General features: G+C 38.4%; 3 protein-coding genes across 4 annotated transcripts; all 3 read left to right on the top strand.

The window, feature by feature from the left end:
* Window positions 1–2,454: 2,454 nt before the first annotated feature.
* On the top strand, window positions 2,455–9,135 carry LOC106154767 (uncharacterized). Of its 2 annotated transcripts, none has more exons than XM_087015167.1 (6): window positions 2,455–2,701; window positions 3,680–4,336; window positions 5,665–5,786; window positions 6,299–6,976; window positions 7,321–7,595; window positions 8,037–9,135. In XM_087015167.1, the coding sequence occupies exons 2-6, from the start codon at window positions 3,711–3,713 to the stop codon at window positions 8,526–8,528; spliced, it is 2,193 nt and encodes a 730-aa protein (XP_086871293.1). In that variant the 5' UTR covers window positions 2,455–2,701; window positions 3,680–3,710; the 3' UTR covers window positions 8,529–9,135. The 2 variants fall into 2 exon arrangements, with proteins under 2 accessions (XP_086871293.1, XP_013384690.2); XM_013529236.2 differs by having other exon boundaries at window positions 2,456–2,685.
* Window positions 9,136–9,486: 351 nt separating this feature from the next.
* On the top strand, window positions 9,487–14,585 carry LOC106154770 (uncharacterized). Its single transcript, XM_013529240.2, has 3 exons — window positions 9,487–10,413; window positions 12,598–12,781; window positions 13,739–14,585. The coding sequence occupies exons 1-3, from the start codon at window positions 9,958–9,960 to the stop codon at window positions 13,870–13,872; spliced, it is 774 nt and encodes a 257-aa protein (XP_013384694.2). The 5' UTR covers window positions 9,487–9,957; the 3' UTR covers window positions 13,873–14,585.
* Window positions 14,586–15,543: 958 nt separating this feature from the next.
* On the top strand, window positions 15,544–17,885 carry LOC106154765 (uncharacterized). Its single transcript, XM_087015169.1, has 2 exons — window positions 15,544–15,655; window positions 16,214–17,885. Exon 2 carries the CDS (start codon window positions 16,331–16,333, stop codon window positions 17,099–17,101), a length of 771 nt encoding a protein of 256 aa, XP_086871295.1. The 5' UTR covers window positions 15,544–15,655; window positions 16,214–16,330; the 3' UTR covers window positions 17,102–17,885.
* The last annotated feature ends 7,987 nt before the right edge of the window (window positions 17,886–25,872 follow it).

The raw sequence follows: 25,872 nt of genomic DNA, 5'->3' as shown, positions 1-25,872 counted from the left end.
TTTTGATAAAAAGATGAGCTACCCACAGATAGGCTGCCTATACCCGAAACACGCAGCTCGAATGGAAACCTGACCTTTTTTTACTACTCTTTTAATATATTTCCCTGGTTGCTTATTGAACTTGCATATAAACTTGCCGCTGTGTCTGAAGGTTCGTCTCTCGTTTTACTTCAGCCAAAATACCACAACTCACCTTTTCTGTTAAGATGTTTTCACCCAACGCTGCTTCGCCAATACTTTGATGATACAGCCAAATCTACTAAGAACACTCATATAGGAACTTTGGCCCTTAACTACACGATTCCAATGTTTAATCATAGTTTTTATAGTATTTTTAAATGTGACGGCAATTGGTATTACGGAACTAATTATAAACTAAACGGGACATCGATGACAAAGATCACGTTTTTCAAGACGCGTGCGTTCCAGAAGACATCCCCCCTCCCCCTCCCCCACAGGAGTCGCGCTTTTGTCATGAAACATGCACCTTCACGTCTTACTAAGTGCACCAGTCTCAACACCAACATGTGAAGTTATAGTCTGTATACACTGCTGCCCACTAAAGATGTTAATGCGAAGATTATGCTGTGCCGATCCGTTTTAAATAAACAGGTGACTAGCAACGAACGTTAGGGAGGGCATGCGACAACCGGTATTAAGACCCTAGTTCAAGTTCGGCATAACCCAAATGATCCATAGTTTCAGACCCGCATATGTTGTGGTCTCCTGAAAGCCACTGAGAGTTAATATAACAGTAACGAATTAGGATTTGGTGGCGCACAATTTGTTTATTGGGTGTAATTCGCTTTGGACGGTATATGGACCTATACCTGTTACACCGGGCTCGCGTCCGTTTACCCACCCTCATCCCCTTCAAAGTTGGGGCTTTAACAATATTTGATAGTCAACATCAAATTCATACGACAATGTCAACTAATGAGCTTTAAATATATTAGCCTTTCCTTTTGTAACATATTTCTGAGGGAGAACTTAAGATGTTTCGAAGGCTCTTTTCTTCCGTTTATTCTTGACCTTACGGTAGTTGTCTAAGTCGCTTAGCGACCAATCAATTCTTTTGGCGGAGAACGAGTGTATTACATGTAAAGATACAACCCTCTACCGGGGCCGCAGATTTATTATGTGCACTTTTTCTACCACAGCATAGAAAAGTGTCATGAATTAATCAGAGGCTTTTCTGTGAATATCTAGTGAAAAATCCATCTGTGGCCCTGGTAGAGGGTATAAAGATACAGGGTGAGGAATTGCAATCAACTAAATCGGCCGGGTGTCCTCGACCTCGTGTAGTGACTCACATATCAGCTAATTCAAAAGCATCATGAATAGCGTATAATGTGAAAAGACCGTCGGTGGCATTGTCGTCGTCGCCGTTGTCCAAATTTCTGGAGTAGGTCCTCAGGTATTAACTTTTGTGTCAGTGTGTTTAGCCGAAAATAGGGTTACCTAAACTAGACAATGCAGCCCGCTATCGGAAATTATATTCTATTTATGTTCTACAGTTAGTGACGTACGAGCTAGAGGGAAAGGTGGGATCATGAAAACGACTGATAGATCGAACTGAAATCAATCGGAATTCCTTTGTGATAATTTACATGGGTGTGCTATTCAAGTCGTTGACATTATATGAATTTATTTGTTTGGTTTTTAGCTGGATTAATTCTACAAGGCATATTGGTACTCCTATTGTTCATGGAACAGAATGAAAAAAATTAACGTAAATTGCGTACCCAGTGTAGCTAATAACTTCTCCTATAGCTATTCATCTGTATGTTCAGCATAGTAACAGTGCATTTAGATCGATCCATCCACCAAAATACCGAGATTTACCCCGCATCATTAAAAAATCTGAATAATACTCTTCACTATCGCCATTCAGGGCCTACTTCACCGAAAATTGGTCCTATGAATTAAATTTTAATTGAAGTAGACCAAGATTTTGGTCATGAAGTTTAGGGTAAAAATTATTCATTTAATAACATAGTATTTAGAAAATCAATAAAAACGTTTTACACAAATATAAATGAGAAAGCGTGACTTAAGAGACGAATATGGTTTTGCAAGCGCGCTGAAAAAAAATTAATTACTGTATATAAAGAGATTTAGTTGGCAGGCAGAGATCTAGACGAGCATAAAATTAACCAGCTTCTGATAAAATGCAACAACCTGTTAGCCAACAAGCGTATTGTGTTAGTTGCGAAACACTTATCCTGGGAGCTATGGTCCAGCTATCGCAATTAGCTTTAACGTTACATTGGCACAGACATAAATTTAGTAAAATAGTTTCTGTGTGTTATAGATAGTCCTTAAAAAAAGACCAAGCATAGATATACCACCATAAAACACAACGGCTAATTGGAAAGTAAAATCTAGCGTTGTAGAAATTAAGCTATACAGTGGGACATTCTTCGACAGAGCTCCATTGTGAGTCCGCCTACCATGCAATGCCTAAGCAAACAAATTATTGATGTTGCCACAACAATAGTCGATGTCACAGAGAGCAATGCACATAGACCTGTGCACGCCCGGCCAAACTGGAGAGATAACCTAATGCAATGTAGTCGCGTTAGGAGTCATGAGATGTGTTGTCGGGGCGTACATTAGGCCTGTTTTTGACTTGGTTACGGCCAGAGACAACCTGTAATGATGGCGGACACAAGATAAAGACAGGTATGTGTTGACGAAGGTAGGATACATTAACTGCCAAGGCAAACACACTCAATATTTTTCGAGTCACATTATCCATGCTGTTGGTACAATTTAATGTGTCGACACGCCATTCTCTCTCTTTCTCTCTCTCTCTCTCTCTCTTCACGTGTGTTCGTGCGTGTTTATGTGTGTGCGTGCAGTTAGTGCTTTAATTGATGTCAAAGAGAGGGTTTACATGTACCTATAGAAACATGTATATACACTGTATAATATTAATATTGCATGAATGAATGTGATGGTCTGTTGGATTATCTGGAGTGTCGGTACTGGTAGGTGGTTTGATGGAGAGAGAGAGAGAGAGAGAGAGAGAAGTGTCTCGACACATAAAATGTACCAACTTATATGAAATACAGGCCTGTAGCCAGCAATTTCAAAAGGGGGGGGGGGTCTTTTTCTATAAAAGTGGACCTTTTCCCATAAAAACTTAATGTAACTAGATCAAATTTTACCCAGAGTAGACCTAATTAGCCCAGCAAAAGGGGCGGTTCTTTCTAACCCCCCGAACCCTCCTGGCTACGGGCCTGAAATATGTGGTGTTTGTCTTTTCTTCTGTACTGTACATGCACTATACAAAGCGAACTTGGACTCATGTACTGGTATAGCATAGGCCCAAGAAGGAACTGTGTACCTTTTTGGTCATGACAAATTTTGCTTCTTGCATATTTTATCTAAAAATTCGAACTATCTTAGTACTTTAAAGTCTATTCTTCCAGCTACAGCGCCATCTACTGGTGTATACCCTTATCTATTTTTTCACTCATCCATTCGTGTAATCATGCCACCATGACTTCCACCATCCCTATAACCAAGGAGGTATAATAGATTTCCCTTTGCTATAATGGAGATTTGTGCTCCAGCATTCACACTTACCACATAATTTTTCGGTATCTGATATATCGTTATTATCGACCTCCTTACACAATTACATAACACACTTGTATCTTGAAATATTCAGGAGCGGAGAAAGAGAACGCCGCCTAGGCACCATGGTGCTAAAGCGCAGCAAGAAGGGCCTCAACACGGGGTGCTCTTTCAACGTCAACTTCCCCTTTGCTCGGGCCTTGGCGCACAGTCAGTACTGGGGCGTCCCCGACCAAGAGACGTCGGAAAATCTGCTATGTCAACGGACGCCAAACACATTTCACCGTTCCATAGTGGGATACCCGAGCAAATCAGCTGAGACTTGGAGGACGGCTCAGGATATGATAAGCGAGCTTCCCGACGTTTTGGGAGACGATATAGAAATAGAGTTGAGCAAAGATGAAAATGTTCCGCGGTCTTTGAGCAAGAGAAAAAGCTGGAAGCTAATTGAAAGTGTTAGAGACAACATCCACATACTAGGAATATATTCCAATTACGAGGTGACCGTAGAGGAACGCAAAAGAACCGGCAATCGAGTCAAAACAGAATGCACGAGTTCTCATGACGTGAATTGGGAAAGTTTCTTTGACAGTCCTTCCGAGGAAAATGCAAAGACAGCAGGCAAGCGTGGCAAACGAAAACCTGTATCTACAAAAGAAATGAGAAAGGATGCAAGGAGAAAGGAGGCAATGCAAAAAAGATCAATCAGGGATGCACAAAGAAAAGAAAGCAATCACAAACAGGGAAAAAGGTAAACGGAAATATCCGTAGATTTTTACGGCCGATTTCATAAAGGAGGTTTAACTAAACCTAGTTTAAGGCTAAAACCTAGTCTAGCAAAACCTGGTCTACCTCAAGACCTAAATTGCATTTCACTAACAGTGTAGGAAAGCTAGAAAACCAGGTTTAGCTAAACCAGTTTTAACTTGTCCTTGACCTCCTGTTGAATGTAACAGGATTACATAGACAAAGAAATCACTGAACTGTGTCAATCAGGTAGGCGTAAATGAATAGATGACACACACTAGCGTTGAAGCAGATAAGCTGTGTAGCTCATATGAGAAAAAACTTTGGAAATAAAGAGCAGGTGAAAATGAGCCGAAAGAGAGCGGAGAATTTTTCTGCTGAAGAGAAGGGATACATCTAAGAACTAATAAAGGAGAAGTCCAACATCATTGAATCAAAGAAAAATGATGTCACATCACATAAATCACATAAAGTAGCTCCGGTGAAATGCTGCGATTTCTCAATGTATAGGGTGCTTATCGATCCTCTATCAGTGCTATGACCTCACGTGCTATTTCTTTAGAAATTCTGAACCTGATTTTGAAATCTTGTTCATCATAGAAATCAAAATAATTAACCCTTGCTCGAAAAATGCGTCAGCGACGCTCGGGGCGTCTTCTTGCGTCCAAATTGTTAAGTGCTCGAATATCACGCAAGTCTACGTCAGCCATCTTTTTTCCAAGCTACAGAGTTAAACCTGGGTCTGACTAGGTTTATTTTTAGACTTGGTCTGAGTCCATAATCCGGGTATCAAAAACTTAGACCTCAATTATGAAACACAAACCTGTCTAGACCAGGTTTAGAATGATGTTAAGCCAGGTTTTACTAGACCACTGGTCCAATACTAAAACCTTCTGTATGAAATGCAGGCAATCCCTAAACCTGGTGTAAACTCACTTTAGACCAGGTTTAACTTTAAACCTCCTTTATGAAATCGGCCGTTAATGTTTAATTGCCTATGTATTCTCACAGTTTTGAAAAATAATGGTTATATATCATAAATGAATATAATACGTAACCATTAATTTTTCTTAATTCCTTGTTTTTTTTTTTTTTTTTTTTTTTTGTTTTGTTTTTTGTTTTTTTTTTTTCAATATTGAGTTCCTTAAGGGTTTGTGAATATTGGCTAGTTATTATACATTTATAATTCATTCATTCAGAAAATTTGCGTGTACAGTTAACCAATATGCGATTTCTCAGCTAATTCTATAGTTGGCCCATCGGAATATATTGCCATCTGTAGCTACATGTACAGTGCGTGTACGTGAAGTACGTTTTCTTTCCTTTTTTCAGTATTATCACAAATACAAAGAACGAGACGGAGGGGGTCAACCCCTTACAGTTGAGATACGAAGTCTATAACCCAGAAACTGTTTGCGCGAAAACCATGTCTAAAGGCAAAAGTATAAAGACAGGTAAGAAGTTGCACTGAACTCTATTTCCGACAGACTGAGTGATTTCTGATAATTATGTTTATTTCCGACTGCTCGGCAAAATAGAATCTAGGTCAAAAGGCAGGACACGAGAGGACACATGTTCCTGTCGACTTTTTAGTTTCTTACATCTTACCCATGCCGCACAAACGAAGTTTCAATGCTTGTTCTGTCTCTGTACTATCCCCTCCCTCCATGTAAAATTTGAAATCTTCCAATTGAACCAAACACGTTGAGATTATATGACTGATGTGAAATAAACACATTCTTGCATCATTTGTTCCTAACTTTATATTTTTCTGCTTATTTGTTCTTAAACAATTAAACCTGATATAAGTTATGATTTTTTAACAGTGCGTTATTTCTGAGAAAATGGTAAGTAACAAATCTATAAACATTAGTATCTTCATGTTTTCATGTTTTTTCTACAAATTACAGAAGTCAAACAGAACTGAAAGAATGCCTCTTAACAATACCCTCTTATTACATTGCAGACTACTTCAAAGACAAGTCAAAAAACAAGGGAAGTCGTAACAACTCCAATTTGTCACTTCGGACCTACTGCCGTAAATGGATGCACTTCAACGGAGATGATTGGGCAGAAGAATACGACTGCGATTGGTCAGATGAAGAAGTTGCCATGGACACCAGTGATATGGGCAAGGAACTATTGGACACGCGTTTGGCCAAAGAAAAACAGGATAAAACGGCGTTAACAAAATTGCAAAAGGTTAGACATAGTGAGGCAGTGGACAGCAATACAAAACCTAAAGATATACCAAAGAAACAAACTAGTCAAAACAACAAAATACCCAGTAATATTTCAGTTGGTGACCAGTCAACTGATAAGATGGAGGACAATACAATATTGTGCAATGGTGGGAAGGGCAGTAAAAAATGCTCGGCAGACGATGACCTGTGCAATAATGGCGGTGGTGAAACACGTGTTTCCGGTGACCTTGATGTTAGGTTATATGATGAAAACCATAACACCACGTCAAATGATGGACACATGAGCGATCATAAACCAGTGACAAATATGCCACAGGAAACGGGAGAAAACATTCTGGAAAGAAAGCACAAAAAGGCAGCTGGAGAGGAAAGAATTAATGCTGTAGAATTAAAGATTCAGGAATCGGATAGTCTTCCAAACAAAACTGGAGAAACTGACGGTAAGTATCATTCCACGAAAACTGCGTGTGCCATATATTTAATAGGCCTACCTTATTTAAGATACATCTGTAGCCATGATGAGTGACCCTATAATGGAATATTCAAGACATGTAAGCGACTGCCTGGCATGATTACATGAAGATGCCATTTTTTTATAATTCTTATTTTTAACGAATCGGATAGTCTTCCAAATAAAACTGGAGAAACTAAAGGTTAATGCTTTCTGTGGTAAACTATAAACCCTGTTTGATAGATTTTTAAGGCGCTCGACTGCTTGACATGTTTAAATGCAGGTGCCATATTTTAATAGTTCTTCTTTGAAAGTTTAAATTGGCTATTTTAGGCAAGGGAAGAAAATACGAAGATCGGATCACTGAGATGGAGAAGAAGGGCAGTGGAAATTTAGTCAAGAGTAAAGGCGAAAACGAAAACATGGCCGGAGAACATCCCTTACGGTCCCCTCAGCCCAGCCCGCCTCTGTTACAGAGAAGACGGCTTTCACAGACCGGAAGTCAACTGTCTCCACTACCGCACCAGAATACTCTCGTGTCTCTTCCAGACAACACTGTGGACTCCGCCCCACCTTCCAACAAACTGCCAGATCTTCAGGTTAAAAAGGTAAAAAAAAAAAACATATTCCAAATAAAGGTTTATATTAGATGTGAAAATCACACCATGCACGTTAGAACCTCAGAAAAAATCCTGGATATTTCACCGATTTTGCAATGTCACCTACAGTAGGTAGTATAAACCTTTCTAGCTATTTATTGCTAAATTTACAGTTACTTTTACGAATGAAGTTCACTAAGAATATTAGATATGTGCTTTATTTAAAGGTCTGACGTTAGTTTTGCGACGTGTTTCTCGTTTAGTACGTGTGTTATGTTTGAAAACAATATCTGTGATTTTTTTTCTAAATTTTGATTTTTTTAAATCTTTGATTTAGTACAGGCAGTCATTCACATAACAAATTAGGTAATACATAAATTTAGTTACCTTATATGCGATTGATGGTCTAGTAAACAGGAATATTATTATTATTATTATTATTATTATTAGGATGACAGAAACCAGAGATACTACAGAAGATGGCTAGTGAAGCAAAGACGGGAAGAAGAAAAGAAGGAAGAAATAAAGAAAGTAAAGAAAAAACAAGAGGACTACAAACGGGGGATCGAGCTGAGACTGAACCAAAATGGGTACATTGATGAAAGGGAGACACTTTTAAATCTTTCGGTAACGGGAAAACAGTGCACAACTTTCGAACGTCAGACTAATCATATTCGGCGTCAAATACAGGTACCAAGTACAGGGACGGCTTTAAAATCACAGATTTCTCTTAACACGCACGTTGCGTTTCGGCAACCGGATAGAGATTGGAGATTGGGTACTTTGGGTTCGCATAATACCTCAAAGAGTCTTCCTGCGCGTCTACCGCCGATCCAGTCACTGAAAGCGCCACGCCCCCCGCCAGCTCCACCTCCTCGGTCAGTGGCTCGCAACAGGGGTGTCCTGACCAAGAGCGATAACTTTCTGAATCAGAAACGTTAAGTTTCAAGTCCAACTGTCATGATGCTGTGATAACGAATGAAATTCATATTGTAGTAATTTTTTTTAGTATTTTTCTAATGATTTTTAGTCAGTGTATACTTTTACATAGGGTTTCTTATTGTATTGTTTTTATGTAATCTTTTTGCAATTTTGTATATTATATTATTTGTAGCAATATACAGCGTATACATTATGTGTACTATGTGTAGTATCAATACTCAGTGTTATGTATATTAACGGTGTTAGTTCTACTAGTACGAAAAAAATAGCTGTCGCAGTGGATGCGTAAAGTCATTTATCTCTAGAAAAAGTAGACCTATTTCCGCCTTGGGTCAAGTGTAAGGCACAACTGTGCCAAAGATAAATGATCAACTTAGTCTCAGTTATGAGGGTTTTGGATATCTCTTAAGTTAATATCTTTTTGATGCATTTTATATTGTCATGTTGACGTTGACGTTGTGTTAACGTTTTTATTATACTATTTCATATGCTGTTATTTTCTTATTTTCTGCAATGCAGTGAAAGCAAATATGCGTAAGATGACTATGCATTATGTACCATATGCTCAATAATCAAATGTCCCATCGAATTAAAATTTACGTACAGTCTCGTGTTTTTTTTAATATTTATTTATTTATTTATTTGGCAACTTTGGACTACTCTATACTCGAGGCCAGCTTTGTGATAGCAGTTCCATACCATATTTCTTGCTGGTCAGTGGAGAAAAAGTGCTTGGAGTTATCCAGAGGCATATCTGTGAGTTAGATGATCGACGAAAATCGTGAGAGCATTGGTTTTAATACACCGTAGATGAGAAATGTTTGACAATTGAATTGACGAAAGTAGATGTTGAATTTATGACAGGATCGTTTAAACGTGAAACTGAATCGATGGGAAGGCAGTGAATCGACGAAACATAACTGAATCGACGACGTGAATTTTTGCCCTTTTGGCCGCCCATAATAGTAGGCCGATGCGCTATCCATATTTTGCTTTATCGACATAACACGATTTATGGGATGGTCCCCTGAGGAACGTTCGTGTGTGTCTTTTGACAGCGCCCCTTGCTACAGGACACAAGATGGATGAGTTATAAATTACTTAACTAGTTTTCTACGTAAGTTATGCACGGTGTCCATATATCTCCATGACGAGGATTCAAGTGAACAGGATTGTAAGGACGTTATGAAGTCACGCTTCGAATCGTGGAATAGAGAACAACATGGCAATACGGTGAGCGCTGACTCAGTAATGATTGGTGTCCCACAGGCTGCTACTACAGGTGTCTAGATGACGTAAATATCCACTGGGAAATATAAATGCGCTCAGTCGTGCGTATGCTCGTCATACAGGACAGTTGTTATACATATTCATATGTAAATGACACTTTTATATATAGTATAGCCGAAAGTGGCAAGCGGCAGAAATTATGCCGTGTAGCTGGATCTCTGACACCGTCAATGGAACCGTACACTGTGTGGCATGCCGCAAAAACAGACTGGCGCAGTGCTGTCGAAGGTCGTGCTTGTGCCTCGGTATAGCACTCGTATTAGCAGCACACTTCCTCGTACTACCCAAAACTAGCGGGTACTACGGCGACCCGTGCTTTCTTAATCAAACGCAAATGGCGTGCATGCGGCACATTGTGACTAGTGTGATCCAAGTTCTGGAGGGCCTGAATGAGACGTACTGGCTGGACCACGGGACGCTAATCGGTGCCGTGAGAAGAGGTGACATTTTACCGTTCGATGGAGACATCGACATAGCGCGCCTCGTGCATACTGACAGGAAAAAAGAGAAGACAGCAGCGTATAGCTTTGCAAGACTCTTGAAAGCACGGCGTATGTCAGGCAATATGTTGTCGGTGACATACGAGAATTGTAAGGTTGGTGGCAGTTATGATCATATCAAGTTAAGGGAAGTTAAAGGGATAATATATTAACTCTTCGTTTTGGCCAAAAAATTAATTTTCCTGGAGTAAACAACAATTTTTCCGAACTTACCAATGGTTAATGAATCCATTTTTACATTCAAAGTTAGTCCCTGGTTTTTTTTTCTAAAAAGTTTGTTTTTTTGTTATAATCTCTTAAGAGATTATAACAGAGTATAGCCATCAATGGGGGTCACGTGGTCTAAAGACAAGCTCAGATATCAGAATAATAGCTATAACTGCCGTTTTTCTTGTAGAACAGAATATATTATATTTCCATGAGTTGTTCACAATGTTTTTATTGTGAAATATAGATCTCATACGAAGAGTTATTATCCCTTTAAGTAATGACAGTCCAGTGACGGGAAAGGGGTACAGTGGGTACCGGTTCTATTCGTACATGTAGCTTCGGAGGCACCAGTATTACCCCTCCCCCTCCCCCCCCCTCCTGCACCCATGGATAAGAAACAAACAGTTTTATGAGCTCAAGACGACAAATTAAGCATCCATAAACGCCATAGTCCTAGTCAACTATTTTATATTTGCCGCCCCACCCCCACCCCCAATTAGAAAAATTCCGAATCAGCGAGTAATAGGTATCCTCAGACATTTATATTGTTTCATGTTCGGATGTTTATTAGCCCAAAACACTCACTGATTCTAAATGCATGCAAATACAGGCATTTCTCCATATCAGTGGATAAATATTTCAACAACCCTCTTTGAATACAACAGTAACAAAGGAGAGAAATCTAGCGTATAATGGAGGTCGGTGGTTGTTTACTGCAGCTTTAAATTATTATGCTACTTTAAGAAAAGCGTTTCGGGTCGCTTGTAGACTGAACCACAATGATTCTTTTTCTCACTTAACTATGGTGTCACAAAAGGGCACCAAATGTATAGTTCTATAGCTTTCTCCAGGGACGAATAGTTCTGTCGCCTGTAAACAGTGCATGTTACTTAAATGTTACTTTTCCCCCTTTTTGTTTCATATACAGTTTTTTTAAGGCCAATGTACTACTTAGTAGTACGTTAATGTCACTTTTCTGCAAAACATAGTATTTCCACCCAAGGTCAATCTATGTATTATAGTTCACCCCTTGTATCTGTTGCCATCTCTGACAGGACGTGACACAACATCACGCGTTTCTTGACATCGCGTCATATACTCACAGTAATTGAAACGAGGCTAGACGAAAAATTCCTAATTTTTTTAAAGATAAAACCTCAGAGACTAGATTAATTCCATATGCTGCGGGGGGGGGGGGGGGGGGGACTAAAATGGTGTGTGTTTTAGGAAAAAAATTGGGACGCGGATACTGTCTACCCTCTACCAAGTCTACTTTTCCTATAGTCTTAGCTATCTCCAGGGACGAATATTGCGGTCGCCTGTAACTTGTTATTTTTTCACTTTTTTGTTTATCTCCACACTAGGTTATAATCTAGGTAAATCACCCTCTCATATCTGTAGCCAACCAGGATGTGACACAACATCACGCGTTTCTTGACATAGTTACCATAGGACCTTGTCGACTTTCTGTCTAATATCGCGTCATATAGGCCTACTCTCAGTAATTGAAACGAGGCTCGACGAAAAATTCCAATTTTTTTTAAAGATAAAACCTCAAAGACGTAATTAATTCGTTATGCAGTCATTTACTGGGGGGGGGGGGGGGGTACAGAATGGTGTGTGGGCCATGAAAAAAATATTTGGGACTCGGCTAGAGTCTTCCCTGTGTCAAGTCCACGCAGATATATTTTCACTACTAATATATCTATTCTCATATATTATTTCTATGGCTAATTCTGTGTACATTTTTACTGTGTCTAGCGAAAAATAATTTAATAAATGAGGTCAACACCCAGCTTCCTTTTGGTAGAAAATAGCTAGCTCCCGCTTATTACTGATATCTAAACCCTGATTTCCGAACCCTAACCGCACCCCCAGCAAGTGACTAAATTGTGAGAAATGAAAAGAAAAATGTTAATTTAATTTAATTTTGCCAATCAGCTTAACTGAACAGATTTTACGGCAGTTGACTCAAATAAAATTGGCCTTACTTTTTTCTTTTTTTTTTTTTTTTTTTTTTTTGTCAGAGAAAAAATTGATTCTAGATTTAATCAAGCTCCTTCTTTCAGGTTGACATGGTAAGGTACAAACTCAAAACCATCACCAGTGCAGGTGGGGCTAAACGGGAGGTCCTGTCGGAGTGGTACCCAGAAAGTATCGAGCAAACGAACATTGGAAAGCTCAAATATCTGACTGCAACCTTTGAGCATAATGTTTCAGACATTTTGCCGTTGGCGCGGCTTAAATTCTCAGGTAGGTCCTTCCAGATTGAGGATTCGGATGTAGATCAATATTCATTAAAAAGGTATATCTAGCCATCGATTGACGGGATCACTAGAATAATTGAATGGTTCAATTGCAATAGTATAAGTGGGTGACACGTGACATCATGAAGAGCTACGCGCAATTTGCCCGACTGGCGGGCAAAATAAGCCCAGGTGGTGAGAAACAGCATGCAACTCTTTGGAAAAGAGGGAGCTTTAATTTGCCAAAATTTCATGACACGGGCGACCCATTCAGTGATACCAGGAAAGATTCTTCAGGCATTTATGGTCACATATCTGTTCAAATCATTTTTTTTGTCATTTAAAATGGTGAAATTACCTCTGAAAACACTCGCTGTTCTCTACTGCCCTGAGACAGTACATGAACGGAGCATTCGCTGTCTGCCACCTAGTCCAGACAAACTGAGCTGCGATAAGCACACGCACAACCCACTTGTGTGGAGACTAGTGCCTTTTCTCTTTAAGGAAAGAATGGTCAATAGCGGCTCCATAACGGGGGTTGGGGGGGGGGGGCACCTGGACCCCCAAAGCTGCTTGTGCATCCACAGGTCCCTTCTCTCCCGCCGTCAAAGATTATAACGAGCAACCCGAGTGCAAACCAGGAAAATTTCCACCCATGCTTTATCCATTGTAATAAATAATATTCTCTTTGTTATTCACCTCCATTTACTTTTTCTGGTAATTTTTAACCCCCGCCCTCCCCCAACTTGCAAAATCCCAGATGCGCCAATAGAAGTGGGTTAATAATGTTTTGGAAATGGGTAATGGGATCAATATTTTTATGTATATTAGGCCTACTTTTACTCTGGGCTATAGCTAAATGAAAATTCGTGTCGAATCGACACATTGTGGCACCCTTATTTTCCAGCTAACTTTATCTCATTTAGATGATTCAGTAAAATATATTGTTATTTATGTCTTTCAGGTTTATCTGCCGCAGTTCCGGCGAAATATATGGATTACATCAAGGTTCGCTATCCGTTTACATGGCGATTTACGTTTCCGTATAAATGGAAATGCTGGCTGCCATGGAATATTGCTTCTGTATGGTTTGGCTAAACCATTGAGCTTTACACGAATATATATATGCTGCATATAGTGCATTGGCTAAACAGAAGAAAAAAGGAATCTCCTCCCCGTTGTTAATCATTGCAAAACTGACTTTCCGATTTTATTAATACATTGTACCAGTCGATAAGTTTATCTTATCATTATATATACATAATACATAAATATATTATCATTAAAGATATTTATATACAAATTTTAGATATGGGTATGTATATCATTATACAAATTTTAGACTTAGAATTTCTATATCTCCACAACACTTTCCGCAGTAAACCTTGGCGTAAAATAACTATACGATGGACAAGAAAATTAGCGAAACATGTGCAATCACATAAGTTAGCCTTGGGGAAAGAGGATTTTGATTTATACATTGAAGAAAAATTCAATGCGAAAATATAGATTTTGTTAAATTTTGATATTCTTAGAAGGTGAGGGGACAAAAAGTCGATTCAACTCCGATCCACCCACCTCTCTCTCTCTCTCTCTCTCTCTCTCTCTCTCTCTCCCACACTCATACACGCACACACACATTCATTATTTAAAAAACAGTTTTCGTTAGCATTTTTGGTGCTCATTTAGTCATATTACGATTATATATTTTTAAATATGTGTTCAATTGTACTGTGCCTACTGTGATACAAAAATGAGGAGCGAATTGTTAAATAAAGACAGGATATACATCCTTTTGAACAATTTCAAAATGTTGGTTTTTCTTTCCCGCTGTATCCCAAGAGAAAAAAAAACCGAACAATACAATTACATACTTATTTTAGTTTTTGGTCAGCTCACGATTTCAAAAAGTTAGATTATTTTACCCCAAGTAAACGTTTTGTCTATGTTTGGGTAGTACAGGTATGTATAGCTGCAGGAATGGAACATTTGTAACCGCTGTACATTTGAAAGGAGGATCGTCCACCCCAACTACTCGAACTATCCGGCAAAATTGTAAAAGGAAGGCATTCTGTCGGTTGTGAAATATAGTTTTTCTACATTTTTTTACACTTTTGGAAGTATTGCTATCGTTAGGAAGCTGATGATTTTCTTTACCTGTATATCTCCCTATGTAGTTACTTTTTGGCAACAGGATTGATAGAACTGTATATTAGTATATCAGCCTTGTTCTTTTTCCCTTTCCGGGGGAATCATGATTGACTTCAACTGCCAGCATTTAAAAACCCCAAAATTTGAGACGTAGCATTATTATTTTCACCTGACGCCACGCAAATTTAAAGTTTATTATTTAAAGGCGGTGTGCATAAGATCTGATTCTTTTATGTAAATATCAGAGATAAGGTGAATGGTACAAAAATAGGGCTAGTCAATCTCCAGTTCGGGTAAAATCAACTCCAAACTGCCATTGGAGACATGGAATTATTTTGTAATGCTTTGCATATAAACCCTTTTGGATTTTTTTTTTTTTTTTCAGTTATTAAAATCTTACCTTCTCATCATTTTTTAAAGCTTTGTTTATTTAGGCCTATTTCATTCACCTGCACACCTGTAAGACAACATGATGCCTTTCATAAAGAACATCTTAAAAGACATTAAATTTGAATATCAATCTCAAGTTTATTTCTTGACAGTTCTGTTCTAACAGCTGAAAAACGTAACGTTATTGCGATAGATGTGTACAAAATAGAAAAGTTTCGGAACAGCTAGCTCATTGCGTACAGGTAGAGGTCTGTCTTGAAAGCGCCATCTGGTAACAAATGTAAACTTCCGGTGGTTCAATTCAAGCCTGGCAGATTTTCGAAATTACTGTGTTGATTCTGTAAGTACACGCTATACACTGCTCAATTAATGGCCATTTGTATTGAAAGACTTAACTGTAAAGGAGTGATGGGGTTACAAATGTTAAATGAACCCAAAATCAGCCACAAGTTTGGCAATTCACATTTTTGTTGAAGATTCTTATCTCGATAATCTCGTTTTTCATGGTTGAATACCCTGTGCAATCCGATGTCTGTTTTGTAGGTCGATCAATCTCGATAAATACCACCACATCTTGGGGGAAACTAAATCCAAGGTTTCATATAAGAATACTTGCATCAGCAGAGCAAACTGGACTGCTTTCTTAATTAACAGTCTTGTATTAATTTTTAATCACCTGCAGGTGATACGATATTTTGCTGATTAGGTTTGTGTTATGTGCACAAATAAGGGCTGTGGTTGCATATGTAACAATATCCTACCAAAACATTTACAGGTTGACTGAAATCACATTCCTGTTGTCTTAGTAATTTGTGAGAACTTTATTCGCATGTCTTTGGTGCTATTCCAAATATTAAAAGTGTTCATGACAACTTTGTTCATATTTATTTGATTTCAGGGGGAATTCACTCCTGATGGGCCTAAATTCTGAGACGGAAGAAATAACCATTTGGCCTGATATCTATTGAAGTGTCCCTGGTCAGTGCTGACGTGCACCCATCTCAGGATTTAAACCATGACAACAAAGTTTTCCAAGAGCACCATTCCTGGACACCCACAGTACAGTGAGACTGCCAGGGAGTACACCTCACCCCGCCCCAATTCCAGGGTAAAACCTGAGGCACAGGAATATGCTGATAGAAATCATGGATCCATAGGGAAATGGTTTAACCAGCAAGAGAACAAACATTTTGAGTCACCTCGCCCCGCTCCTAAAGCCTGCCCTTCGCCTCTAGCTCAGGAGATGAGGGACAGAAGCAGAGGAAGTATGGGGGATTTCATAGGCAGCGGAAGTGAATACAAACCTCCTGCACAAAAGAGGACAATTCACCCCCGTGCTGTGAAGGGGGAAGCTGCAGAAATTGCTCAAAGTCACAAGGGAGGGAGTGTTAATCTCTTAATGGGCTCTTACGGGAACCTCCCTCCGGAACCTGCCCCTGCAGCCAGGCTGACCTCCGAGGGGGAGAGTAACGCTGAACTATGTGGACACAAGGGGACAGCTGTGGCCAATCTCTTCAACAGGTATGGACAGATGGGCGGGGCATCTGGTCGGGTCCCCAGGGTGCGGCCTGAGGCAACGGCCATCGCTGGTCAACATTTAGGACAGGGTGTGGCAGGGAGGATGAAGCCGGATGGAACTAGTCGTCCTGTGGGGTCAGCAGGGTCAAAACTGGCCACTGGGGGTGGTGGTGGTGGTGGTGTAGTGACCGGTGATACCTTTGGGAGCTCAAGACCACAGAGCAGAAATGAGAATTATCAGAAGAGAAATGCCACTCAGTGGATTTAGAGTGGAAATATACTACATGCTCTGGAGGTGCAATAGAAATCAATATCCACTCCATATATGCCAAAACATACCGTACTTTATTTTGTCTTATTTGATATAATGATATTTAATGAAACTTACATTTATATGGGATAATACAATGTCACTTAACTTACATAATTTTTGATATCTTGCAAATTTTAAAGGCAAAATGTAAGAAAGATTCAAAGGTAGAATCTTGACAAGTAGTCTGCATTTGTATGGATGGGAAAGTACAATTATTGTGCCGTCTGACTTAGTTAAAAGATAGGAAAATATGCCCCCTCCCTTAAAAATTAAAAATAGTTTATGAAATAAATTTTATAAATAGAAAAAAATCATGACACCAAAAACAGCTTACAATGCCTACATATATAGAAAATATGCTGTAATGTCATTGTTATAGTTTAATATATGTTTTTACTGAAAACTTACACTGTTACTGTTTTTTCTTTTACTTTGCATTTACTTGAAAATATATATATATGCCTTAAACTTTTAATACAGAACTAATTATTATGAATTATATATCTTTTGTTGTACCAAGAGAAAGCGTTTTTTTCCTTTTTTTACTTTTGATGTGTGCAAGATATATATATTTTGTAGTTTTTAGTGACTTTTAGATATTTTTAGGATGATCTTTTTCTCTATATATTCTCTATTTAGGCAAATATGATAAATATAGCAGTTCATTGTCTTATCTTTTGTTATGTATGTAAATATATATAAATATAATAAAAATCTAACTTGTAATTGAGATTAATAACAGTTATCATATTTATTTCTGATTTCACATTTCAGTATTACCGAAAATACTTTATATTTGTTCATAGTTTGAAGGAGTGGGATCACTGCCTGTCATTCACTGCCTCTCTCACTTCTTTTGGTTTATTAAAGTAATTTATTTGGAGCACATGACGAAGATATTGCTGTAGAAACAACCGTTTTTAAGCACCCTATCCAATTGTTTAAACAAGACTCTTATAACAGCGGTCCGTGACATGTAAAGAATTTACGCAATTCAAATAGCAGTGTGCAGCATTGTGCGTCATAAAAAATGATAGAAAAAGGAAAAGTTTACCCCAATGCACACAGCGAAATACCGCCAGTGTTTGCCAGTTTGAAGTAGCAACTTATGTAAGTGGATTTCTTTTCATGTTGGACTCTTAACGATTCCGTTAGTCAACAGTGACATTTTATTTGACAGTCGTCCGAGATACCAGAGAGCAAATAAAATAAAGCGTAATTGTCGCTTTGTGTTCAATGTCCTCGTCAAAATGGGTTCAAAATGTGGCACCACGTCAATTCTTCCTTGAGCTTATTAATTATCGCCTGTAGCGGAACGGACAAAATGATTTTAAAAAGAAATGTTGAGTACACTTGCAGTAACAAATGGAGGGGGGAATGGGAAGGGCTTTGTTATTTGAAAAACTGAAAGAGTAAATCTTTCTGAACAAATATCAGAGTAAATCTTGTAGAGCAAATATCGTGTGCAGTAACTACGTATTATTTTCATTTTGTCGTCAGCTGGCCGAGTTAGTGCTACTGTTGCGTATTGTATATACTCCTTACGTACACTGTACATCGGTAGTAGCATATCTAAGATATTACAAGATTATGGGAGTTTGTTCAGTGATATAACATTCCGATACAGCTCTGTTGCCTTGTGGGACAAGTGGGTAAGAGTACTAAAGATATGAACACTGATACTGGATTATAGGGCAAGGAACACTTGGATATTGGCTCTCTACGTACAGGAGGACAAGTTACGGAGTAGTTTTTGAAGGCCGTCGTCACACTGCTTCGGAAAACACAGTCGCGGTCAGTGGTGAGAACATTTTGATTCTCGTCCTTCAGGCTACCACAGGCGAACCTTCCATTTAGACGACGGCAAACTACTTTTCACTTTATGAATATCCGTATGAATGTTTGACGTCGCCATCTCTTAGAAGTTGTCTGAAATAATTTAGTCAATAATTACGATCGACCTTTACGATTACCTCTCGGAAAGGCTTTATTCTTAGACGTCTACCAGACTAAATTTGCGGAGGAGGTTATTGTTAAATATAATGCTCTTTCGGAGAACTTTAGCCAGCGCGATCATTTGTCATACTGAATGGCACATAACACGTGGAAATAATTAACTAGACGGACGCAGACTTTTCTCGTGGACATGCTGTGAACACGGGACGCTGTGTATGTGTGTGTAAGCAGCGGCTGCAAACTCCTGTTTTAGTGCGAATTAAAGTATTTTACTACGTGTGGATGCCGGACGTTACCGAGGAGACTAAGAACAACACGAAAACAACCGATTTTCGAAGTTTCTAAAACGGATACCACAACTTCCGGGTATTACTCATCTTTCAGCAGGTCTTCTGGAAAAAAATGAAAATCCTGTTTCAGTTCAAGGAGGTATCAGTTCAGGATTTTGGACATTTATGAACACTCGTGCCGGTGGCAGCGTTGGTCGAGGATAAAAATCTTTATTAATAGAACTGTGCTCGAACGTAAGTAACTTCTAAAAATAACACTTCGTTGTGTAAGGGGGCTTAAACGTAAACGGAGGCTAAAGCAACCTACCTATCAAACCTATACCGTTGTTTTCAACGTTGTGAAGGAACCAATTGTTTCAGACCTTTGTGGAGCCGCCAAGATGTTCAGTTCCGTAGCACCGAAGAAAGATCATGTGGATCCGCTTTACAACAAAACGAGACATCCGCAGGTAAAGGAGAAAGAGATTCCGTTTTCCGAACGACAGTTGACGTTGAAACTGAAAAACATCGAAAAGCACAAAGAAAAAATCAGCGCAGAGCATGACTCATTCCAGCGAGCTTTCTTGGCGAAAAGTGTTCTAGAACGGAAAGGAAATCCCCGGTTTGGGAAGAAAATGGTTGCAGACGACTTAAACAGAAAGGGTTTAAGCGCCTCCCGGAGCGTGGACAAGCTAGATTGTTGTGATTCCAATCGGGAAAATGACCTAGGAAGCAAAAGCAACAGTGATGACAGTATAGATGGAGTACAGGTGGAGCAAGTGCCACAAAGGGACACGGCTGATAGTGGGCAAGGGTCAGAGAACAAAGCCAGCAAATTCTGGTTGCGACCTCGTTATGTTCGACGAATTTCTCTCAGTACCGGGGACCTGACCGAGACTCACCCCGGGGCGGCCATCCACATTCCACCCCTCCCTCCTCGTCTGCTGCCACCCATTCATCTTCAGCATGAAAATTTAAATGATTCCGAAGTGGACGACGATGATGACGTAGATGATGACGTAGAGAGAGACGTCATATTCCCTGGGAGACGCAGACGAAGGTCATCCACAGTAGATAATGGAGAAATCGAAATAAAGAGACTGGCCGAGAAGGCCGCACTGGCTTCAAATACAGACGAGGCACGACCATTAGATACTAAAACACGCGTAAGACGTCTCTCAACAAGTCGTGAAGATCTGAGTTTGAGCATGAGTGGATCAAAAACGGTGATTACGAAAACGCAACGGCCCAGAATTCCGCAAACCCTTCCTCCTCTTCCAGACAGGCCGCAGAGTTCGTCTGCTTTTCCAAGCGTGCGCTGTGAAACTCGCTGTCGATCAGCAAAGTCAGATTGCTGCCACGGTACTCACGAGGCCAATCCACTTCTAAGAAATGACTATCAGAAAAATAATCGCCTGCAACACCTTTCCAAGAGTTTACCTTTAGCAGTGCGCTCTAGGGTGTTGGAAAATTCCAAAGAATTACAAAAGGTCAAAGAAAGGAAGGACATTTTGTTGGCTAGATCAAAATCAAAACTGTCGCAAAACCCCGTGGAGGACCCACGCTGGAAGAGTCTCGAAATGTCACTTAATAAATCAAAGTGATTTCTTGTAACTTAAATTTTCTTTGTGACGTTAAAACTGCTACTTGTGAATTTGATTAGTCAAGATTTTGTTGATGTTAACACTTGAAAAGGATGAATTTTTTGTATGAAAATTGTATCATTTAAAATTGTTTGTAGCGAATTTTATGACTGATAAACATTTTACATTAATTCATGATAACATGACTTAAAAACACGAAAGTACAAAAATTATAGGAAAAAGCATCGATTTTAGAGTTTAACCCTGAAGGCAAAATATGCAAAAAAAAAAAAAAAAAAAAAAAAAAATCAAGAATTCAAAATTTGCTTTACAATATGTTTTTTGTGCATTGTTTTGGTCAGAGGTAAAATAAAATGTAAATGTCTAAAGTTAATTTTTCGTGGTTTAGTATTGACAAAATGATCTACATGTAAATTCACTTTTAAAGGCTATATCCCATCGCCTACAATTATATTAACGCAACGAACGGCCTTAAGCTTAGCTTAAGCTTCCTGCTGTTAAGAAATTCACCTCGTCACTATTACTGCAAAATATTGTGTGTTTGCTATTCGGTGAAATAAATAAATATTTAGTGCATCATAAAATATGTGAAGTGCTGTCCATATTGTCCAAGAAAGGCCAAGCAGCTGTGTACAAGTGTTTGCAGGTGTCAAAAAACCTGCTCGTAAGTACATCGTCTTTAACCCGGATATTAAAGGAGTTTAAGGGCAGCCGAGGCTGAGGCCATTTTTTCTTCATTTTGAAAAAAATATCTGGAAGAACCTTGCAAATATTATATTTGCAACCATAAAATCAAGTTGATGGTGGAAGTAGTCTTTTTTCTGTTTCAAAATAGCCCAGCGATCATAAATGCAGTGAGTTCGGATAGGTTTATCTTGTATTATTCAGAGGAGTATTCATTTTCATGTAGTCCCACTGTTACCATGCGCCGCTTTTCATTTCCTTCATTTCCGCGCATCATGGATTCATTATCTTATGGGAATCGTAGCATTCAATATTTATTATCAACTTTAAACGTCATTCTGCCCTTGGTTAAGGGAAACGATCACAAAAATGATTTGCCCATTTCACTTAGCCAACAGTTGATATCAAAACAGTTAAAAAACCTATGCCGATTTATTAATGTATATATTATAAGTAAAAGTATAGACCAATGGCTTTAAGATGGGATGCAGAAGAAGGCTTTGCAATACTCTGAAATAATTTATGGAATATTAGCATAGGGTGTGCCACAATCAGTCACATTGTGTTCATCAACGACCAAGTGTCTTCTCTAACACAACCCTCTGTACATAGATGCCTATATATAAACAAATAATAAAGAAATGGATAAACTGACCGGGTTTTATGCATTTTAATGAAATAATTTGTGAAAAGTATTGAGTTAGGTTAAATTTATTAACTTGCATTATTTACATGTAACGGTCAACGTTTATACAGATAATAATGCAATGGCCAAAACTCATTTTAACCTCTAGGAAATGTGGAACAAGTCAGTATTAGATTTTCTTGGTTTCTGAAAAGTTCCATTATCTTGAATACATTTCAGTTTGACAGCCATTTCTTTAATAAGGCCATATACTTGAGATATTATTTTTACCAATGGTGTCTTAGCGATTGGTTGAGAAGTGGTCAGTACTAAAAGTAGATTCTTTTGGTGCAACTTCCTTGTTCAGGCAACAGACCTAGGTGTCTGCATACAGCAAATGATATTACCGTGGTTCTTGATATATTGGTCTAAAAAACAATAAATGTACCTCTATAAGCATAAGTAATACGATGACCATTTCACTGCGTAAGAAATAATGAAGAATTGCAAAACATACGGAAAAACTGTATAGCGCGTGTGCAGGTGAGAGAGCGAGAGCTAGGGTGAGATGCTGTGTAAGAAACATAACAAGGGTTTGAAGAGCAGTTTTTTATTCTTGTGTCCTCGCGTCCACTGATAATGAAAACTACAGGCAAAACCGTTTTTCTTCAAATTTGGATTACGATTGTAGGTAGAAATGCGCGTCTATCGACTTATCTAACAAAATAATCATCTTAATACAAACGAAGTATGAAGGTTTCAAAATTGCGGGTACAAAAACTGAATTTGGAGTTAGTATGATAATCAAACACTCACAACCATAAGATGCATAAAATTTCATTCGTCAGTAAAGGAATATTCTGTCCCTAGCATATGAGTGGTTAATTCCACTCGAGCAGTCACAGTTGGAATTTAGTTTTAAAACATTTTATCAGACCCACATACAGTCGTCTCTGACAACAAGTAGACCAGCAATGTACCAGAAATCAATTCAGCAGCTTTAGAACACTTGTTTGATGTGAAGGTGACCAGTCTGATTTTTCTTTGTCTTGTTTTGATGGTTGTGTCACACCAAATGCATATGCAGTCGGTGGTAAATGTAGGTGATTAATTTATTTGTTTGATTTAAAAGACAGTTTGTCCCAAATTCTGGCGATTTTTTAAAATACATTTCCTTTAAAGATATACAACACTAGAAGCACAGGCAGACGAAATTCCTTGTAAGGTTTATATTTATAATAACTGTATTATGTAATTACGATTTCTTGTAACGTATATTTTAGTTATTCAAACTGAATTTTAAAAAAATGCCGTGGATATTAACCAGTGTACTATGCCAAAGTTTATGACATCTAACAACTCTGTGCATGGCACACTGAATTTTAGATGAGAAATTATCAAGAAAACAAAGTTACCGTGGCGTCATGCTCAACGATAAAAGGTAGATGAATTCATTGCCATACATCTCTGAATTTTTATTATATATCTTAAAGCAATTGGCCATGTGTCCGCGGGGATAACTCAAGATGCTGTAAGGTGGAAAAAACAACAAGATTCACTGCAAGAATACCACCAATAAAGAAGGTCGAGCAATTGCCTCGTCCTGTGAAATGGTCCTTTGTATGTGATGAGGGGTACATATTGAATGCTACTGGTCCAGAGCCCCAAAATTGCGTTCCAGGTGAAAACTGACACTTTAAATGTAATGTCTTCAAATATCGAATTCGATCATTTGTTAGGATAAAAAATCAGTAATAAAACCATAAAGAAGGTACTGTATTTAGCTGAGATTGCTTGGTTTTTTGTTGAGATACAGTCACTGCCTTTTGCACCCATATTTCTCATGGTCTGAGATGCCATATCTGTCATTCTGATCTGATCTGATATGATCTGACCTATGTAAGCTTTGAAATGTAATATTAAGTATTATTTATTGTAACCTAAATATTATTTATTGTAACCTGTCCTGCTGTGTTATTTCAAAAGCGAGCCTGCAGCCTCTCCTAGAGAGCACACAAACAAACAAACACAAACTTACGAGACCAAAAACATAACCTCCTTGTTGGAGATAATAAGATGCTTTCAGTTATACTGCCATAATTTAAAATAGTAGTCCAATCCGTTTAAAATTTACATATGCATTTCCCTTTTTGAGTGTACAAAAGCTTTAAATCATTTAATTATTTAACGCTAATTTTACAGACTGTTCTTCGTTAATTGAGTTACGTGGTGATGGACCAAGAATGGAGGAGCCGGAATTTTCCTCTACTTGATGATGTTGGCCTGCACTGCGACCAGTTCGGGTGGGTCAATCAGAACTCGGGGGCAGCCGGGAACAAAATGCTAAACAGTGTAAGAATATCAGTACCTTTAGGGTTTTTAATCTTATAAAAAAAATATCTCACAGTGCAAGAATTCGTAAGCTTTTAATGAAATAGGCCTACCTAACTAATATCTTAACTTCGCCACGAAAACCAATTCATTACAGTAGTTGCAAAGTTAATTTTCCTAGTTCTCGTCACTTCTTATGCAACCAGATGCCAATGAAAATCAAGCAGACGAGACTAATTTGGCCACCAATATGATCACTGTTTTTCACTTGCACGACTTCAACGACTTAAACGACTTAAAATCGTTGTCGGAGAAACATATTATTTGCAAAATGTTATGAAAGTTTATTACCAAGCACTTAATGACTTCCTGTCACGCATTGGTTATTTTATGATTAAGGATAATGGAACATCCATGCTGCACAAGAAGAATTTTTTAAAAAGTGTGGATAAGGTTATACGTATATATGTCAAATATTCTGAATTTTGGCAAAGAAAAAAATCAAAATAAATAAATAAACAAAAAATAGATAAAAATAATAATAAATTATATTTCTTATGAAAGGTGATTTCTAATAAATGGACCCAAATTGCGTTCAGTCTTCAAGGCTACAAAATAATAACCAAGCCAAATGACGTTCAAAGAAGCATTATATGTTAGAGTAAACTAATAACAGTTATTATATATTGTCTGTTTCGAAGTCATGAGTCAGTGACCAATAACTATTTAAAGCATTCCGTTGCTTCCAATCATCAAACGTTTGCTACCTGTTCAAATTAGGAAATTTTATCATTTCATTATTGACAAGGCATACTTCCGTTGTTGGCAAATTTACTATTCCCAATGGGGAAATTTAGAGTGCTTGTTACATTTTTCCTCTTGGTTATGGTTTTCCTTTATCATTCAAAACCTTTCATACAGATGCCAAGAGGAAAACCGACAGTAAATTTAGAAGTGGTAAAAAAAGTAAACCCACCTTTAATGGAAGACAAGAGAGAGCGTCTTGGAAGAAGATGGAATACGGAAGCCAAACCTGAGGGGACCAAAGCAAAAGCAATGGTAAAAACACATATCAAAAGACGCCCCACCCAAAGTTCAGATTTTTCTGAGCCCTGGATACCTGGTAGGTTTCGGCGTCATTTATTGGCCGATGGCATGGCTGATTTTCCAGATGACACTTTAAACACATCCGAAATTAATGATGTAATACCTGCATTAAGCACAGTATCTACCCTCGGAACCAATATGAGTCCAGCT

Source organism: Lingula anatina, chromosome 6, assembly GCF_051362555.1.
Source record: "Lingula anatina isolate TDL-2025a chromosome 6, LinAna3.0, whole genome shotgun sequence".
In the NCBI taxonomy this organism is placed as follows: Eukaryota; Metazoa; Brachiopoda; class Lingulata; order Lingulida; family Lingulidae; genus Lingula; species Lingula anatina.
Note: the sequence above shows the minus strand (reverse complement) of the source record. Positions and strands in the feature narration are given on the sequence as shown.

Coding starts and splice junctions, on each gene's coding strand:
- LOC106154767 (XM_087015167.1), top strand. CDS start 3,711: ATGGTGCTAAAGCGCAGCAAGAAGGGCCTCAACACGGGGTGCTCTTTC. Junction 6,977..7,320: donor CAAAACTGGAGAAACTGACG/GTAAGTATCATT, acceptor TGGCTATTTTAG/GCAAGGGAAGAAAATACGAA. Junction 7,596..8,036: donor CAGATCTTCAGGTTAAAAAG/GTAAAAAAAAAA, acceptor TATTATTATTAG/GATGACAGAAACCAGAGATA.
- LOC106154770 (XM_013529240.2), top strand. CDS start 9,958: ATGCCGTGTAGCTGGATCTCTGACACCGTCAATGGAACCGTACACTGT. Junction 10,414..12,597: donor TGACATACGAGAATTGTAAG/GTTGGTGGCAGT, acceptor TCCTTCTTTCAG/GTTGACATGGTAAGGTACAA. Junction 12,782..13,738: donor GGCGCGGCTTAAATTCTCAG/GTAGGTCCTTCC, acceptor TATGTCTTTCAG/GTTTATCTGCCGCAGTTCCG.
- LOC106154765 (XM_087015169.1), top strand. CDS start 16,331: ATGACAACAAAGTTTTCCAAGAGCACCATTCCTGGACACCCACAGTAC.